Raw genomic sequence first — 20,368 nt, forward strand, 5'->3', positions numbered from 1 at the left:
CCAGCTCCATCTCCCTGAGCCCAGACTCTTTAGCTGACATTCCACTCCTCTCCCCCGGAGTACCAGACTCTTTAGCTAACATTCCACTCCAATCTCCCCTGAGTACCAGACTCTTTAGCTGACATTCCACTCCATCTCCCCGAGTAACCAGACTCTTTTTAGCTAACATTCACTCCATCTCCCCCGAGTACCAGACTCTTTAGCTAACATTCCACTCCATCTCTCCGCTGAGTACCAGACTCCTTTAGCTAACATTCCACTCCATCTCCCCTGATACCAGACTCTTTAGCTGACATTCTCACTCCATCTCCCCTGAGTACCAGACTCTTTAGCTAACAACCTCCCACTCCATCTCCCCTGAGTACCAGACTCTTTAGCTGACATCCACTCCATCTCCCCTGAGTAACCAGACTCTTTAGCTAACATTCTACTCCAATCTCCCCTGAGTACCAGACTCTTTAGCTAACATTCCACTCCACTCCCCTGAGTACCAGACTCTTTAGCTAACATTCCACTCCAATCCTCCCTGAGTACCAGACTCTTTAGCTAACATTCCACTCCATCTCCCCTGAGTACCAGACTCTTTAGCTAACATTCTACTCCATCTCCCCTGAGTACAAGACTCTTTAGCTAACATTCTACTCCATCTCCCCTGAGTACCAGACTCTTTAGCTAACATTGCTACTCCATCTCCCCTGAGTACCAGACTCTTTACTAACATTCTACTCCATCTCCCCTGAGTACCAGACTCTTTAAAAATAATAGAGCCTGCATATCACTTATAAGTAAGTACATGCATTTATTATATACCAACTGGATGGAGACTGTCTCTTATACACATCTAGATGTGTATAAGAGACAGCACACACACACACACACACACACACACACACACACACACTAAAAGGACCTGTTGTAGAAATTACTATCAGGGATACCTGAAGTCAATATTAAAGGAATAATTATTTATTATCAGCAAGTTCCAACAAACTTAAGGTCTGTCAGGAGCTCTCTGGGGGCAGTCCTGTTAGTTCTCTTATATACGGCTATTGTAAAAAAGTAATAGAAGCATGATTTACACTATTCATCATTAACTTTGGTTCCTGCACGTGACTGACCAAAACCTCACGAGGCTTCTTCTCTCCAAGCTGAGATCTTGAAACTGAGATACCCCCCCTTTTGTTCTCAAAGCAATTTTATGGGCGTACTGCCAGATTGCTTATACTGATAGTGAGAATTCCTCCCATGCACAATCAATCAATCACTTGCATGAACCCAGTCTAATTGGTTATTAGAAAAGCAGCATTTATGCTAAACATACGATCTGTGTACAATCTGATACACACAAACGTAAAATGTTCCCTCACAGACCCATCAMTCAAAGCMACCAGTGCACCTCAGTCACACACAAATCACATTTYTCCTTTCTTRAACACATATTCAAAACCTATAGGCTCACCTTCAAATCTTGCCTGTAGTCTATCAGAAAGTAGGCCTAGGCTACATTATAGCATAATGCTGAAATAATGTTGCCTATCAAATTCATTGACAAGGAAAGTTTGAAGGGGGAGAGAGACAGCTATATTATTACTAGATGTTGGTTATGTAATTAGTATCCAAGCATGTGCCTTATTTGTCTAAACAGCCCCCTGTAGGCCTAATAAAAAAATGTCATTCATTGAATCTTATGACGGAAGGCTGGTGATTTTTATTTTAGGCGTGAAGATATTTCAACATGKCTAKACGATAAAAAGCTACAWTGATCACTCRTGCTTGGCTGCCAAATGTAYAGGTKTCCCCATAGGTCTAATATTTAWAYTGAGGAAATGTGATCMTTATTTTAGCGATCCGCRTTAGACGTTCCTCCTAATGAAAAGCCCCCCCATCCTGTTGATATGAACTGCTGGACAGCGTACTTACACTTGATATGCGTTTATGGATGAGAAAGTGAATTTGCCATTTCCAAAAATTACCTCAGTGGGGAATGGTGATTCCCTGCTTTGCGATCTGTTGCCTACGTCAACAGCCAGGGTTTCATTAAATAGGCCTAGGCACTTTACTTCTTCATTGCAYATTTAATTAAACTGAAGCATTTGGCGACRTTCAACTTTAATTCATTGGCACAAAACATGCGATAGACAAAAAATATTTCTCCAAAATTCACTCGCCTAAATCCACTGTAGTAGGCTAGCATACAAATGGTGGCTTAATAGCCCAGCGAATTAATGAACTTCTAATTTACACATCTGTGTTCAACTTTCCCTTCTTGCGCAATTCATGCATCTCCACTGGCCTCTCTCCCTCTTCGCCATTAGTTTAGTAGAAGAAGAAACGCCCCGGGGTGCGGTCTGCAATTACACCATATTCAGTCTACAATTACACCATATTTAGTCTACAATTACACCATATTAGATGAAGATACAAATTTGGCTGCCAACCAAAGTTATCAGTGTGTATTCTAGAAGTGCATCTGCAATGTAAATTGGTGGCTTATATTTTATGGGATTGTTTACTATAATTACTGCTTGCTTCTGAGACTTTGCTAGAGATAGTTATCTTGTTACATCTGTAACTTATTTGTTCTGTTAGCTGGTAGAATTGTTTACCTGTTGAGTAAGATGTACTCTTACTCTTAAGGATCGGACCCTTTTTTTCAATTTCCACCTAAAATGACATACCCAAATCTAACTGCCTGTAGCTCAGGACCTGAAGCAAGGATATGCATATTATTGATACCAATTGAAAGGAAACACTTTGAAGTTTGTGTAAATGTGAAATTAATGTAGGAGAATATAACACATTAGATCTGGTAAAAGATAATACAAACAAAAAAACGTGTTTTATTTTTTKGCATCTTTGAAATGCAAGAGAGAGGCCAGATACTGATTAGGATTATAGTTGTAATTTAGATGTTGTCCACAAGATGGCAGTGAGTGTGCAAAGTTTCAGACTGATYCAGTGACTCCACAATATTTTGTATCAAGCCTGCCAGGAGTTTGTCCAAATGTGCCGAATTGGTCAATTTATACATGTTCAAGTACATAACTATAGAGAACATACAAAAATGCTATGGTAATAAAAATKTAAGTTTACACACTCCCAGGAATGTCATACATGATGGATCATTAGCTTCCCAACARAAAAGACACTAACCTTCACACATYTAGATGGCCGGGCGGGGTAGGTGTGGAGCCAGAGACAGCAAACTGTAGAACCCAGTTCCTACATATTAATATAAACATTTATTTTATCAAACAAAACTACGCTACTGTTTTTCTCTGGGACCCTCAGGATGACAAATCAGAGCAAGATTWCTGAATGTAAGTACATTATATACCTTCAGAGGTGAATGTATAAAACTAGTTGCTGTGATAAAAATGTGTTGTTGTTGTGCACTATCCTCAAACAATAGCATGGTATTTTTTCGCTGTAATACCACCTGTAAATTGGACACTGCAGTTAAGATTAACAATAATTTAAGCTTTCTGCCCAAATAACACATGTCTATGTCCCGTAAAGTTGTCTGTTGTTTACAACGTCATTCTAGTCACATTATCGCATATTGARCAACAACTGTCCCGGTTTAGGGACACCGATCCCGTAGAGGTTTTAATAAGCTCCAATGATCTTATGTTATTTTTTAGAGTTAGACTGGCTCTGGCAGCCAAATATAAATAAATCAAATACTCCATCTAAACGTGAATCGATTCTCAGTTGCGATAAGGTTCTAGAAACATAAAGTCCTTTACTATAATGTCACATCAAAATAACTTCACAAATGCTAAATATACACCTGTCTTCTGTAAAAATGCACTGTGATATGGCCATATGGGAACACTAAAACTAACCTTATAAACGTGTCTCAATTTAACCTTTAGTTATTTATTTATTATTATTTCTCGCTGATATGAAAGATAAGGACCTTTTTAAGCTCGCAAAACCATACTGAAATTGTTAATGTTCAGATTGAGCATYAGGGTTCTTAACAAAACTCCCCCATACAGAAGACGCCTTCGTCCAATGACTCTTATGTGTAATGTAATGGAACTGAGATTTATGATCAAGGGCTATGTACAGACCTGATTGTATAGCTGCATTACCAGTGTTAATATGCGTGTTTATTTCCTTTCTTTCATAAAACTATGAAGTGTGTGTGTGTGTGTTTGGTAATGTGTGGTGGTGACAAAGAGCCAATGAAATTCTGGATATGGACACATCTGCCTTGTTCTTGCCAGATAGTGTGTAGTTAAGATTCTGACTCACTATCAGCATTGAGTACAGGCTACAATGAGTCAGAATCTTAACTATCAGCATTGAGTAGTGGGTGAGGGCATTCACAGCCAACCGGTCAGACAAGCTCCAGCTAGTCGTTTGTACACTGAATGAGAGTGACTAACAAAATCAGTGGGGCCCCCCAGTCGGTAATTCAATGATGATAGCTGGCTAGACTAATTTACCAATCTAAAAATTGTTTGCTGACATGGGCTAATTAATTGAGTGTCCTGTCAGTGACTGACATAACAATAGAAAAATAGCTGATGCACAACCAAATTTCAAAATTGAAAAACTGGGCCCTGGGGCCAAAGTCCAGAATTGCATGAAACCAGGGCCAAAGTCCAGAATTGCATGAAATTACAATCCATATTTGGATAGGTCTCTATATAACTCACCCAGTTATATATGTTACAACATTTCGTTTTTTCAAAACTTTGTATCTGGATCAGAATTATGCGGATTCTGTAATCTTCTTCTTTGCTATCCAGGATCAGATCAATCTGGCTGTGTTTGAGACGGTTTTTAAGAAAATAATCGGTTAGGATCATTCTGATCCGGATATCACAGTCCGGATTTTCAGTGCTTTGAACAGGCTACTTGCCATCTAATGGACAGGCTGTGGTACTACTGCTACACTGTCAAAGGGAAACAGATGAGTAAACTACTGTACATGAATAAAGATACCTTGATTAAAAATAATAGAGCCTGCATATCACTTATAAGTATTTGACACTTTTCAATAACAATTTACCACATACCTATACGGCAGTCAATTGAATATAATGAACCTTTGGTTTTCAGATGCTCACTTTCRTTACATAGAAATGTCTAGGTTGTAGTGCCACTCTGACTCCACCCTTCCAGTGGGATCGAGATAATCCAGATTTTTGGGATCAAAACTATCCTAATCACTACCTTTTTTGAGTTTTGAAAAAAGCAAAAACAATATTTAATCCTGATTTAAAGGTGAGATTGGGTGACCAAATCCTTATTCCTATCCAGAGAATCATAATCACATTTTTCARTTTTGAAAATCACAATTCTAACATTTAATCCTATCCTATTTGGSAAGTCCTGCAGGTACCTTTGGAAAAACGGGCCCTGGAGATTGCAAAAACCAGGATGTCACCAAAGAACTGCAGTATCACATTATACCAATTGAGGTCACTCTTACCACATGAAAAATATGAAAAACAATACATTTTGTGAGGAAGCCACTGAACAGGGACATTTTCTAACCCTGTTACATATAGATACTTAAACAATATGAACATTAAAGGGAGGGTCGTTACTCGTTGGTTATTCTTTGATAAATTTGTAAACATTAAAGAGGACAAATATGCATCCTTGAAAAAGTAGGAAAAGATCCAATCAGACAAACATAAAAACAAAGATGTAACTACAATTTAACTCACTAACATCTAAAAACCTAAGACTTATTGTTATGTGCAACCAACATTTACTGAAAGGTGTCAAGTTTTATTGGTTTTAGTTTTAACATGATCAATCAGAGCTTTTCTTTAACTACAAAAACCTAGCTCTCTCATTGCGGTAAAGCATATGAGTGACACCACCTGGTAAACTGTCACTGGTTTGGTTTCAGAGAAAATTATGATCAAGTACACTGGGTTGACTTACAGTGTTACAGTATGTTACTATTTCCCATTGTGAGAGCAATGGCAACCCCACAGCAAGCAAGCCATACTATAGAATAATTTTCAAAGACATGCATTCTTAAACGGTAATCTTAAAATGCACCATGCAGTCAGAACACTGTCCCAACATACAAGGAAAACTTCAAGCTATGAAATATTTTATGCACCGGTTGCTTGAGTACTTTACTTGGGAAACAAAGTTGTTGGTTGGGTCAGGACATTGAACACTTGCTTGGTGAGATAGGACCAATAAATATATATTGCTCTTTGACCAAGGCCTAAATAAGGACTCAGTTTTGACTGAATTTGGAAGCAATTTTTACCAACAAAATCTCCCAGATWTGTCAAAGTCCCCTTTAGGAAAAATAAAGTTAGCCTATTCTTCCAACATATTGAATATTATTATTATTTTAGAATATCATGATTATATTTTATTCTGACTGTTGGGTTTATTGTAGGAAACATCTCAGTAGCSTAGCCACCAAGCACATGGTGTATATTTTAACTTCATTTTTTCCAAATATATTCTTTACCTTTTATTTAACTAGGCAAGTCAGTTAAGAACAAATTCGTATTTACAATGAAGGCCTACCCCGGCCAAACAAGAATAGGTTGTATAAGTGTTCCTTTTAAAGCAAGAAAGAAAAGAGGAAAGTTCATGATCAATGGCAGGATGAGGAGATCCACCAATACCATGCACGTGAATATCCAGCCCCTGGTCGTCAAGGAGACACTTCAGCTTCCTCGCGGATTCGAGCMTGGAGGTCTCTGACTACCTCGCCAGCAGTCAGACGTGCTCCCTGATTGGTCCATACTCTCTCACCATACACCGTCATTCCCTCACCCCATTGAACCGCTTCGACTGCTGCGGCGCATGGTCTCTCTTTACCTCTCGTGGATTGGTCGGATACGTAAAGGGGTGGGCAATGCCGAAACTTCAGAACTTTGGATCTCTGTTATGATTGGACATGTATTCGGCACTTGGAAAACGGGGTGTCGTTCACAGGTACAGTACACTCGTCATATATAAATGGATTGATGTTTTGCATGTTGAAGTCATTCGTTACTGCCAAGAAAGTGTTAAGGGACTAAAGTTTGGCTGGTTATATAATTGAAGTGATAGACCACTTACTTTTTCAAGGTGAGTACACGGATTGATTACGGGATTGCCTTTCTCCAATCCACACGATGGTATACTGGGCTATAGCGGTACAGGCTACTGTAAAAGTAATTATACCTGTTAAATAGGCTACACCAATTTTTGGTTTTATGGCATATATTATTTTAAACTAGGTGACGATAAAAGTTAAGCTTCTGTACACGAGTCAAGATGGTCAACGGAGTGTTCTGTCTGTGATGGATAAATCATCAGTATTCTGTTATCTACTTTGCGGTCAAAATTGGTCATCTAAATTGATATAGCCTAAGAAACGTTGCTCCAAATTAGTAGCCTAGACGACTATTCATTTAGGTGCATATCAATTTTGCTCCAAGTTAGATTGCTGAGGGGTGCTGAATTAAGTTGCTAATTATTTTATGGTATTAGTAGAATAGATCCTAAATCTAATCTTGGATGCATATCGTGCTGCCAGGTGTTGCCCTTTTACAAAGTACCACTGTTATTACAAAGTAACAAACGTGGTACATGAGAGGAACTCACGAGAGCGTSCTACATTGTAACATTCTACGTCGAACGGTTGTTCAGAGAATTCGAAACGGAAGCTGGTCCGTCCGCTCTTTCGTCCGACTGTGGTCACATCGAGTTCTGACCTTATGATCTGGTTAGCTAGCCTCTAAGGACAGCAAACAGACATCTTGTCATTACCCTATGATTGTAAGGTAAGATGATACCTATCGTCAATGGTTTTGTGAATGTTCTCGATGACTGATTATGTGAACAGACATATTTTGCCATAGCTAGTAATCGAATTTCCTAAGTAGCTAGCTAGCTGTCATCAGCTAGAATTTGATTACATGGCTTGTAGAGATTGTAGCTGTAGTTAGCCCTGTTATGGCTATCCTCTTCCACTATATTGTCGTTCTGACACACTTGATGGCAGACCAACCATGGACTTGCAGAGCTAACATTAGCTAGCTAGCTTCCAATCAACTCTCCTTCTTGGATTTTTATTAGCCAATTAACGTTAGCTAGSTAAAAAATCACGAAAAAGGAGACGATAGAGGAAATAGTAACGCGTAGAGCATGCTAGCGCAATTACTCACTACTGCAAGACATCTGCTGATCACATTGTTTGCTTCCCTGATGATCAACACTTCCCCTATTCCCTTTTTTTCTGCGTTAAAGTCGCTCAGTTTTCACCCCACCCAGTAGGAGGCGTCAATGCACCTTTTAGGATGTAGTCCACAAATAAAAATTATAATAAGAAGAAGGCTGGTATGTTTTTCAGACTTCCCCCACAAACCAATGTAATCCTTCAGTCAGTTTAAAATGTCTACTCAGATTCCTACACAGGCTCTAACCTGAGAAGGTGGAGTATCTTCCACAGTGGTGGAAAAAATACCCAATCGTCATACTTGAGTAAACGTAAAGATACCTTAATAGAAAATTACTCAAGTAAAAGTCACCTAGTGAAATACTACTTGAGTAAAATTCTAAAAGTATTTGGTTTTAAATATACTTAAGTATCAAAAGTAAATGTAATTTCTGAAATATACTTAAGTATCAAAAGTATAAATCCTTTCAAATTCCTTATATTAAGCAAAATGGTAGGCCTTCATTGTGAATAAGAATTTGTTCTTAACTGACTTGCCTAGTAAAATAAAAAAGATTATAAAAAAAATATTTTTAAATTTTAAATTTAGCCAGGGACACACTCCAACACTCAGACATAATTTACACATGAGGCATTTGTGTTTAGTGCGTCCACCAGATCAGAGGAAGTAGGGATGACCAGGGATGTTTTCTTGATAAGTGCTTGAATGGGACCATTTTCCTGTCCTGCTAACCATTCAAAATGTACTTTTGGGTGTCAGGGAAAATGCATGGATTAAAAAGTACATTATTTTCTTTAGGAATTAAGTAAAGTAAAAGTTGTCAAAAATATAAACAGTAATTTACAGATACCAAAAAAAAGTAGTACTTTAAAGTATTTTTACTTAAGTACTTTACACCACTGATCTTCCGACAGTATTCCCTGCAATGTTTCTGCCGTGAAGTACTGAAGATCCAATAATATTTTTGCCGCTTTCACAATGATATCCAGTCTCTTAGATTTTTTTGAAAATGTAGTCGTCCTGTACAATTAACKCAACAAAATCCATCTTCACCATTAGTATTTCAGAATCTTTTATCTGATGAACGACATCAATAGACTGCTGGTTATCCACTGCCATAGCTTCATAATCTCTACTCTCTCAACAATTTTCACAGCCTCCGCATAGAAGACCTRCTCGACAGCCCTGATCCTCGCTACATTGACCTCCTTTACCCTAACAGGTGAATTCTCAGTGAATTCTTGACCGGTGGACAAAGTTTTTTACATTTTATAAYGTTGTAATAGTTTTTGTACATATGCTCATAGTACAGGTTAATTGACATTCCCAAACTATTACCAGCATGTTGTCCCTAAACCATGAAGCCTCGATATCCAGCGAATCGCCAGAGATGACACCTTTATTCTGCGCCCTACTCTGAAAATCGTCATTTTCCACTTTGTACGTTGAAAGTTTAAAGAGCCACAAAGCTTTTTCCTCTTGCTCTTTCGATACACATGTAATCACTATGATACCGCTCCTGATCACTCTGACCCGACTCCACTTCGTCTGTCACCAATTTAGTAACCGCAAACAGGTCTCCCAAATTAACATCCTTATTCATGAAACATAATCCAACCAGAAACTGCTGTTCATTTCCAACTTGTGCTATTTTAGCTCCATTGTTGTTTATTATCGTCATTCTTTTTTTTATTTTACCTTTATTTAACTAGGCACGTCAGTTAAGAACAAATTCTTATTTTCAATGACGGCCTAGGAACAGTGGGTTAACTGCCTTGTTCAGGGGCAGAACGACAGATTTTTACCATGTCAGCTCAGGGATTCSATCTTGCAACCTTTCAGTTACTAGTCCAACGCTCTAACCACTAGGCTACCTGCCGCCCCATTCTTACCAACTTCACTCACGCCAACAGAAACAAACATTTCATCCGCTTCCGCTATTACATGACCTGCCACCGCTGGGCCAGATTCAAGTTTGTCCATCCACCTTCCATATTCCTCCACTCCGAAACCTTTTATCCTTCTCCTATTCTCGTTGTAGCTAGCTAGCGTCTCCATTCTGTCCAACATCGCAGTGCGTGTGTTGCCAATGGGCTTGTGTGTTCATTTAGCAAGGAAGACAATATTTGCAAGCAAGCTTCAACACACTGGAAGAACACTCAGAACAGGTGTTATGCAAGCTGCCATTTTCCCAGTTGATTTACTTCAGTATGTATGTTTGAAATATTATGCAACCAATAGAAAATACCTTTTGATACCAGCTTCAGAATAACATTCAGATTGGTTTTGTTGGAGCGATTGATTAGACTGCTAAGTGTCTTTGTGCAGAAGGTCCCTGGTTCGCGCACCATGGTCTGGATAACGACGTGAACTACTCTGTTGCACTTAATTCCCTTATCAACCTATTGACCTCACATTCCACCATGAATAAAAACTCCCCATATTAACATATCTCTAAAACCTCTCTTCATCCTTATCTTCTCTCCCAACCAGCTCATACAGAATGCCTGGATCAGCCCAAGCCAACGGCGAGGCCACGTGGCCCAAAGATGTGGGCGTCATCGCCCTGGAGATCTACTTCCCCTCACAGTACGTGGACCAGGCCGAGCTGGAGCAGTTTGACGGCGTGTCGGCCGGCAAGTACACGGTGGGCCTGGGCCAGGCGCGTATGGGCTTCTGCTCRGACCGCGAGGACATCAACTCCCTCTGCCTGACGGTGGTCCAGCGGCTGATGGAAAGGAATGGCCTCTCCTACGACCAGGTGGGCCGTTTGGAGGTGGGCACTGAGACCATCATCGACAAGTCCAAGTCGGTGAAGACGGTGGTGATGCAGCTGTTCGAGGAATCGGGCAACACGGACGTGGAGGGGATTGACACGACCAACGCTTGCTATGGGGGCACCGCCGCCCTCTTCAACGCCGTCAACTGGGTGGAGTCTAGCTCCTGGGACGGTGAGAGGCGTTGCTTTTAACGTTGTGTTGACATTGTGTCAACGTTTTGTTGACCTTCTCAAGTGTGGTGTGTTTGACTGTGTGTGAGACTGTCTATTTTAGTCAAATATTTGACTGAAGAACAAACAAGACGTATTTCTTAAGTCTGACACACTACCTCTAAATGGACCTAGTATGCTGACAATAGAATAACCTTAAATCAAATGTATCAGTCCATAATGAGAGAAGAAATCATCTGTTATTCATAAAGAATATTCAGTATTTGTGTTACCTGTCTGCTTACTGACATCTCTTTCTGCCCCCCTGCAGGTCGTTATGCCCTGGTGGTGGCAGGAGACATTGCAGTTTACGCCACAGGAAGTGCCCGGCCGACAGGGGGCGCCGGTGCGATAGCCATGTTGGTAGGGCCCAACGCCCCACTGGCTTTTGACAGAGGTAGGTCAATATCCTACTGTGTGTAAATAGTTGATGTTGACAAGCTGACTGAAGCATGACTCCCCCCAGCCTGCTGACTGAAGCATGACTCCCCCCAGCCTGTTTATTATAGACACAGTTCCTCTGTTGTTGTTTGTTTAAGTCATTCAGGTCAATATCAGTTCAACAGTACAACTCAGACCTATTGTATTGACACACAAGCGTGTACACACACATGCATACATACACAMAATATCACTCACTGCTCATCTTACTGACGAATACACAGCTTTGTTTACATTTCAACAAGCCATGCGTCAAAGACACCGTCAGTACGTTTCCATCTCATAGATAGCCAGCCATTCATCCAGTGTCTGTCTGCAGTAGAGATGACCAGGGATGTTCACTTGATAAGTGTGTGAATTAGACAAGTTTCCTGTCCTGCTAAGCATTCAAAATGTAATGATCACTTTTGGGTGTCAGAGAAAATGTATGGAGTAAAAAGTACATTATTTTCTTTAGGAATGTAGTGGAGTAAAAGTTGTCAAAAATATAACAAGTAAAGTACAGATACCCCAAAAAACAACGTAAGTAGTACTTAAAAGTACTTTACACTGCTGCTGAAATTCCAATTCCCTTCAATGCTTTTCAATGAGGAAAATGTGGAATTGGAATTTGGTTTACTTTCTGAATTGACTAGAATTGACATGGAATTGACCCCAACCCTGCTCTACAATGGGTAAAATAAATTATATATATTTTTTAATTTCACCTTTATTTAACCAGGTAGGCTAGTTGAGAACAAGTTCTCAATTACAACTGCAACCTGGCCAAGATAAAGCAAAGCAGGGCAGCAAAAACAACAACACMGAGTTAYACATGGAATAAAATGGTGCGTCATGTTTGACCTTGCAGGTCTGCGGGGTACACACATGCAGCACGCCTACGACTTCTACAAGCCAGATATGGCGTCAGAATATCCTGTGGTGGACGGAAAGCTGTCTATCGAGTGCTACCTCAGCGCCTTAGATCGCTGTTACTCTGTCTATCGCAACAAGATCCATGCACAGTGGCAAAGAGGTGAGAGAAATTAGCATTTGTACATTTTGTAAGATGCACTTTGCTTGTTTAAAAATTGATAACAACATTGTTCATTTCAATGCATCCACCATACCTTTTCAACAGGCCGTGGTCAATTCAAACACTCGGGTTAATTCAAACACTTTAGGCTAAATCCTAAGTAGGTAAAGTGGGCTTAGGCCAGGCCTATAGTTCCCTTTATAGTCTTAAGTAGTTAACTAAGGTTCATTTCCACTGCGGCCTGAAATTGGTTTAGTGAAAGTAGTGTGTTGCTAATGTCATCGCAGAGGGTAGTTAGGTTAGGTACAGGATTGGACAGTGATCCTGAATACTTTGTCCTTGTGTCACCTACCTCTATAGTATCAGAGAACATTTTAACCAAAGCTTGTATTTTTGCCCACTATCAATATGGAACTTATCCAACCATGAGCTTGATTGAAATCTTGGTACGGCCTTTCTAGCAGACCTGGGTCAAATACATTATGCCAAATACTTCCAATATGTGTATTTCAGGTGTGCTTGACTTAGTTTATAGTTTGGGACTAGTCCATTGTTTCTGTTGTTCCTGAGATAGCTTGGGTATTTAAAAGTATTTGATACTGTAGTATTTGACTCCAGTCTGTTCGGTTTTATCATTGACCATCTGAGTAAAACTTGTGTATTTTGTTTTAGATGAGTTTATTAGTTACATGCACAGGGTTGCAGGGGACAGGGGGAGCAACTAGGTGACTAGTGGTGGCTGTTCAGCAGCCTGATGGTCTGGTGGTAGAAGCTATTGGCCAGTTTTTGCATTATTGGACAGTTTTTCAGTTTTTGCCACGATGCTCAAATACTGCCCGCGTCTGAGTGATTGAAGCGGGGRGAACAGGCCGTGGCTCGAGTGGCTGAGGTCCTTGATGATGGTCTTGGCTTTCCTGCGACACCTGTCAGTTTGGCTCAAAACATGTCCTATGTTCTACACAGAGGGTGTGGACAAGCGTTTCAGCCTGGAGGACTTTGGCTACATGGTGTTCCACTCTCCCTACTGCAAGCTGGTGCAGAAGTCCTTAGCCCGTCTGGTGCTCAGTGACTTCCTCAGCCACCCCAGGCCGAACACAGAGACTGGACCGTTCAGTGGCCTGGAGGCTTTCAGGTTAGAACTCCACTGTCAGGCTTGCACCTTATTAGCTACGTAGTTCACTACTTTTTGATTGGTCATAAATTACCATAGATATATTATTCCCACACACATCTACAATTTATTTWTATTTTTTATTTAACCTTCATTTAACTAGGCAAGTCAGTTAAAAAAACTACAGGATTGGTGTGTGTCCCCCACGGGACAGTAGAGCTAATGTAGGCTAATGTGATTAGCATGAGGTTGTAAGTAACGAGAACATTTCCCAGGACATAGACATATCTGATATGGGCAATAAACCAATTAGGGTAATAAACCAATTAGGCACATTTGGGCAGTCTTGATACAACATTTTGAACAGAAATGCAATGGTTCMTTGACTCAGTCTAAAACCTTGCACATACACTGCCATCTAGTGGCCAGTGTATGTGCAAGGTTTTTGTAAATAAATTAAAATAAAAACTTATTTACATAAGTTTTCAGACCCTTTGCTATGAGACTCAAAATTGAGCTCAGGTGTATCCTGTTTCCATTTATCATCTTTGAGTTGTTTCTACAACTTGATTGGAGTCCCACAGTTAACAGTGCATGTCAGAGCAAAAACCAAGCCGTGAGGTCGAAGGAATCGTCCGTCGAGCGCCGAGACAGGATTGTGTCAAGGCACAGATCTGGAAGGGTACCAAAAAATGTCTGCAGCATTGAAGGTCCCCAAGAACACAGTGGCCTCCATCATTCTTAAATGGAAGAGGTTTGGAACCATCAAGACTCTTCCAAGAGCTGGCTGGCCACCTGGCCAAACTGAGCAATCGGGGGAGAAGGGCCTTGGTCAGGGAGGTGACCAAGAACCCGATTGTCACTCTGATAGAGCTCTAGAGTTCCTCTGTGGAGATGGGAGAACCTTCAGGCCTTTTATGGTAGAGTGGCCAGATGGAAGCCACTCCTCAGTAAAAGGCACATGACCGCTTGGAGATTGTCAAAAGGCACCTAAAGACTCTCAGACCATGAAACAAATCAAATCAAGTTTATTTTATATAGCCCTTCGTACATCAGCTAATATCTCGAAGTGCTGTACAGAAACCCAGCCTAAAACCCCAAACAGCAAGCAATGCAGGTGTAGAAGCACGGTGGCTAGGAAAAACTCCCTAGAAAGGCCAAAACCTAGGAAGAAACCTAGAGAGGAACCAGGCTATGAGGGGTGGCCAGTCCTCTTCTGGCTGTGCCGGGTGGAGATTATAACAGAACTATGCCAAGATGTTCAAAATATTCATAAGTGACAAGCATGGTCAAATAATAATCATGAATAATTTTCAGTTGGCTTTTCATAGCCGATCATTAAGAGTTGAAAATAGCAGGTCTGGGACAGGTGGCGGTTCCATAACCGCAGGCAGAACAGCTGAAACTGGAATAGCAGCAAGGCCAGGCGGACTGGGGACAGCAAGGAGTCATCATGCCCGGTAGTCCTGACGTATGGTCCTAGGGCTCAGGTCCTCCGAGAGAGAGAAAGAAAGAGAGAATTAGAGAGAGCCAAGATTTTCAAAATGTTCATAAATGACAAGCATGGTCAAATAATAATCAGGAATAAATATCAGTTGGCTTTTCATAGCCGATCATTAAGAGTTGAAAACAGCAGGTCTGGGACAGGTAGGGGTTCCATAACCGCAGGCAGAACAGCTGAAACTGGAATAGCAGCAAGGCCAGGCGGACTGGGCCTGGTTCTCATCAGACCAAGATTCTCTGGTCTGATGAAACCAAGATTGAAGGAGGAAACCTGGCACCATCCCTACTAAGAAGCATGGAGGTGGCAGCATCATGGTGTGGGGATGTTTTTCAGCAGCAGGGACTGGGAGACTAGTCAGGATCGAGGCAAAGACGAACGGAGCAAAATACAGAGATCCTTGATGAAAGTGCTCAGGACCTCAGACTGGGGTGAAGGTTCACCTTCCAACAGGACAACGCAGGAGTGGCTTCAGAACAAGTCTCTGAATGTCCTTGAGTGGCCCAGCCAGAGCCTGGGCTTGAACCCGATCTAACATCTCTGGAGAGACCTAAATAGCTGTGCAGCGACGCTCCCCATCCAACCTGACAGAGCTTGAGAGGATCTGCAGAGAGGAATGGGAGAAACTCCCCAAATACATTTGTGTCAAGCTTGTAGCGTCATACCCAAAAAGACTCGAGGCTGTAATCACTGCTAAAGGTGCTTCAACAAAGTACTGAGTAAATGGTCTGAATACTTATGTAAATGTGATATTTCAGTTTTATTTTTTTATACATTTGCAAAGAAATCTAAACCTGTTTTTGCTTTGTCATTATGGAGTCGTGTGTAGATTGATGAAAAAAAAAATGATTTCATCAATTTTAGAATAAGACTGTAACCTAACAAAATGTGGAAAAAGTCAAGGGGTCTGAATACTTTCCAAAGGCACTGTATATATATGACTCTAAAAGGCTCTATCCTTCCGTCTGTGTGCTGAGCAGGGAGGTGAAGCCGGAGGAGACCTACTTCAACAGGGATGTGGAGAAGGCCTTCATGAAGGCCAGCACAGAGATGTTTGATCAAAAGACCAAGGCTTCCCTCCTCGTCTCCAACCAGAACGGCAACATGTACACCCCCTCTGTCTACGGCTGCCTTGCTTCTGTCATCGCACAGTAAGTCTCGTCTGAATCAGAGTCAACTCATTTTACATAATTAAATTATCACATGAAAACTTACTACTTGAATTAGTCATCAGCAAGAAGAAATACACATAATATTAGTGTCATTATTACTGTGTAATTATGTCTGAAAGTACAGTGTGACAACGTTTGTAATTACTGTGTTACATTGTCCTTACTGACCTAAGCACAGTGTAAATACAGTGTAACTGTTATTACAATAGTTATACAGTATTTAGACAGATCTCAGCACTGTAGCAATAAGGACACTGTAATTAAGTGTTGCTAAAATGATAGTTATGGAGAGGCACACATAGGGAGTGTTTGTGTGTAACACGTTTGTTCCTGGACAGACACACACCTCAGCACCTGGCGGGCCAGAGAATCGGCCTGTTCTCCTACGGCTCGGGGTTTGCCGCCACACTCTACTCCCTCCGAGTCTCCCAGGACGCCACGCCTGGTAGGTTCACCTCACACTGGGGTCGTCACCTGTATGGGATGGGGGAAACACCTTGTCAATAGAGATGGGTTCCACTGATATTTACCCTCCAAGGAACTAGAAATTAACCCGTTTCCCCCTCCCTCTAGTCTTGACACTTCTGGATTAGATGGCTGAGCAAATGAGGGGAGGAGAATTGTCTAATGCTAGGGGTTATGAACTGAGCTGGTTGTTTTTGGACTGAGCATTGGTTATTTAGTTGAACTATGAATGAGTAGGTATTGGGTCTTTCCCGGGGTCTGTATTTAATGTCTGTTGGTTGGCCGTCTCCCTCCCTCAGGCTCTGGATTGGATAAGATCTGTGCCAGCCTGTGTGACCTCAAGGCCAGACTGGACTCCAGGAGGAAGGTGTCACCTGCCATGTTCGCTGAAAACATGCAGCTGAGGGAAGAGACCCACCACCTAGGTATGTCCACACTCACAAAGACACACACACTACACACACACTACACAGACACTACACAGACACACACACAAACTACTCACACACACACACACTACACACACAAACACACACACACACACACTACTCACACACACACACTACACACACAAACACACACACTACACAGACACACACACACAAACTACTCACACACACACACAAAAAGGCCTGAGCCTTTATTGAACTCATGTTTCATTTGAAGCCATGTCCGTCCCTTTCCCATCCAGCACCGTACGTGCCCCAGGGCGCTGTGGAGGAGCTGTTCCCTGGGACGTGGTATCTGACCCGGGTGGACGAAAAGCACCGTCGGGAGTACTCCAGATGCTCCCTGAACGACGACTTGCCCCTGGAGGCTGGCCTGGTCAACTCCACCACAGCCACTGAGGTACAATACAATTGTATTGTTCAACGTAAATCGGAAATCAAATAATTTATAAATGAAATAATAGGTTACTGATAGGTCACTGAGAGACATTTAGTTTGCATGCAGGCACCACACATAAAAATAACTAAATGCACACAGAGACAGAAAAAAACAAGCTCCATTGTTCCTTAATTAAATCATTATATTAGCTACATAAAGTGACATTAGAAAACAGGAACTGATTTTTACGTGTGGCTTCCTTATTCCCAGCAGCACATCCCAAGCCCAGTGAAGAAGATGCCCCGCCTCCCCGCCTCCACAGCTGGTCCTGAGGCGGTCACCGTTAGCAATGGGGATCATTAAGCTAAGCTTACCTCTGTGAGGTACAGGTAGACATGGAGGACGATCAACAAAGGACATTGGAAACACAATTATAATGCTAGCAGAGAGGACCTTCTCCTCAGAGATATGTTTTCTAACATATTGCTGAATGCTGCGTAAAACCAAGCTATTTAACTATCACATCGTAGAATTTATCTTCAACCATCATTGCTCTCTAATATGTAACAGGGAGTAATATTATATGAAATGTGTGTGTTCCATTGGATGCATGGAAAGGAAAAGTGTTTGTCAAGGTAGCAGACATTCCTGAAACTAAAATCCTCAAGATTCCACATAATTCCTGAGCCAGGGTGAAAAATTTGATCAGATTTCGGCTATTAAGATTATGTTTTACATAAGTTTGCATTTCCCTTTTTCAAAAAGAATAAAATAAAGTATTTATAGCCCAACAAATTCAACAAGCTATTTTTATTTAATTTTGGACCAATTCTTTGTTCAAAATATTTTTTTATCTTATCATGGCGCAAACTTAACAGTGAAAAAAAAAACTATGTAAAAAAAATAGAAGCTCCATTTTAAGTCAACTATTATGTTCACTCTTAGCACCAAGAGGAAATGGAAGCTTGAGGAACATGACTGCCTGCAGGCCTTTGGGGATAAAAAGGGAAGTGAGGCCTGTTTGTTTATCAAATGCTGCTGCTACCGTTGCAGCTTGCTGTAATGACTTGAGCTGTACAAAGGAGCTACACCCCTACTATACCTTAAGATTGACCGCTTTCAGAATACTTCTGTTTGCTATATAGGGGAAACAATAACAATAATAATTAGGTGGGCGCTTATATTTATCCTATTTCACACGTGTAAATTGGAAATGAGTTTTTTGCATATCCCAACTCCCCCCGGAGATACCCTCGGAGAGTGGGGTCACGGCCAGGGATCAGACGTTATTGACAGCAACCCTGGAGCAATTAGGGTTAAGTACCTTGCTCAAGGGCACATCAACAGATGTTTCACCTACTCGGCTGGGGTATTCGAACCAGCGACCTTTCAGTTACTTGCCCAATATTCTTAACCGCTAGACTACTAATAGTCAGAATTAGTTTTCTCTTAGGACTCTTTGTTATACCACCATGAACAAATATCAGGGAAGAGGGACTGAACGGTCTGAGTTACATTTAAGTAATTTAGCAGATGCTCTTATCCAGAGACACTTACAGTAGTGAGTGCATACATGTTCATATTGTTTTGTACAAGTCCCCCGTGGAAATCGAAACCCACAACCCTGGCGTTGCAAGCTCTTTGCCCTACCAACTGAGCAACAATTCAACAACATGTTTAAATCATGTGATCAATGTTTCCCACGGCGGTGATTGCACTACAGACTAAAACGGTGAAATGCCTCAATTGAGCATGCTGTTTTATAAGAGCTTTTATTCTCACCAGGCTCTGATAATCTATACAATATGTAAAATAACATTTTGTTTGAGTTCTTGTTTGTCCTTAAATATTTTTGGGGAAAACATTTCAGCAGATAAATCTATTTCCTGGAATTATGTAAATTGACATGGTCAATCTAGTCTCAGTGCAGAAACTTTTAAATCAGTTTTAAAAGACATATGTCCAACAAGTTATTGTTTTAATGTAGTGTGCAGAAGAAAGTCATGTTCTGTGTCTCTACAACGTGTCTTTCCTTACTAGACTTAAGGGACCGGATGCTGTCCTGAAAGGGTTGCTTTCTCCGAGGTCTCAAACGTTTTTTGTTGTTGTTTTTTAACACTGACAGGGATAGGACTAGTTATAGACTGTAAAGAAACCAAATCTTGACACAGGCAGAAAATGCTCCGGCAGAAATACCTGCAAACATCAGCCTTAAAGGGAACAGAGTTCGGGGGCATACTTATTTTTTCTTTCACATAAATGTTTTGCATTTCTTCTGCAACGTTGTGCGACAGAGTTGCACACGTGGCTCACTTATAGTCCATTTCCAATCTCTCATGTTTGAGAAGCCTTACAATAAGCATGTACTAAATGTAGAAAATAGCTATACTCATAATAATGTACAGATATTTTAATTTTAAACAGCCAAGATAAGTTGCCTCTATGTTTATATCTGTGAATGGCTGATGTTTACATTATGTTTCTCTGAGATCAGATGATTAAAAAATATAATTGGTGAGTAATGTATAGTACTAAGATTATTTATATTTGTAGATATAAATAAATTGGCGTCTGATCAAGTGTCTCTTTTATAGCAACGATCTGTATAGAGATGATGTAATAACAAGGTAGAGATGTATTAAGAGATGAACTGAATAATAAATATCTGTTCATTTAAAGTG

The 20,368-nt window shown here is 40.8% G+C and overlaps 1 protein-coding gene and 1 long non-coding RNA gene across 5 annotated transcripts; one reads left to right on the forward strand and one right to left on the reverse strand.

Annotated features, from left to right (window-relative positions):
- Positions 1-6,960: 6,960 nt before the first annotated feature.
- hmgcs1 (3-hydroxy-3-methylglutaryl-CoA synthase 1 (soluble)) lies at positions 6,961-20,365 on the forward strand. Of its 4 annotated transcripts, XM_023984653.2 has the most exons (11): positions 6,961-7,071; positions 9,322-9,387; positions 10,659-11,116; positions 11,426-11,551; positions 12,446-12,610; positions 13,574-13,742; positions 16,203-16,373; positions 16,733-16,839; positions 17,159-17,284; positions 17,551-17,708; positions 17,958-20,365. In XM_023984653.2, the coding sequence occupies exons 3-11, from the start codon at positions 10,669-10,671 to the stop codon at positions 18,048-18,050; spliced, it is 1,563 nt and encodes a 520-aa protein (XP_023840421.1). In that variant the 5' UTR covers positions 6,961-7,071; positions 9,322-9,387; positions 10,659-10,668; the 3' UTR covers positions 18,051-20,365. The 4 variants fall into 4 exon arrangements, with proteins under 4 accessions (XP_023840421.1, XP_023840420.1, XP_023840419.1 ...); XM_023984652.2 differs by lacking the exon at positions 9,322-9,387 and having other exon boundaries at positions 6,963-7,071; XM_023984651.2 differs by lacking the exons at positions 6,961-7,071; positions 9,322-9,387 and adding an exon at positions 7,679-7,769.
- LOC139027532 (uncharacterized) lies at positions 13,848-17,555 on the reverse strand. The gene is made up of 2 exons (XR_011479639.1): positions 17,463-17,555; positions 13,848-17,359 (listed from the first exon to the last, which is right to left on the reverse strand). It is a non-coding gene; the product is annotated as an uncharacterized lncRNA (long non-coding RNA).
- Positions 20,366-20,368: the final 3 nt, after the last annotated feature.

The sequence above is a fragment of the Salvelinus sp. IW2-2015 genome, linkage group LG4q.1:29 (assembly GCF_002910315.2).
Source record: "Salvelinus sp. IW2-2015 linkage group LG4q.1:29, ASM291031v2, whole genome shotgun sequence".
Classification (NCBI taxonomy): domain Eukaryota; kingdom Metazoa; phylum Chordata; class Actinopteri; order Salmoniformes; family Salmonidae; genus Salvelinus; species Salvelinus sp. IW2-2015.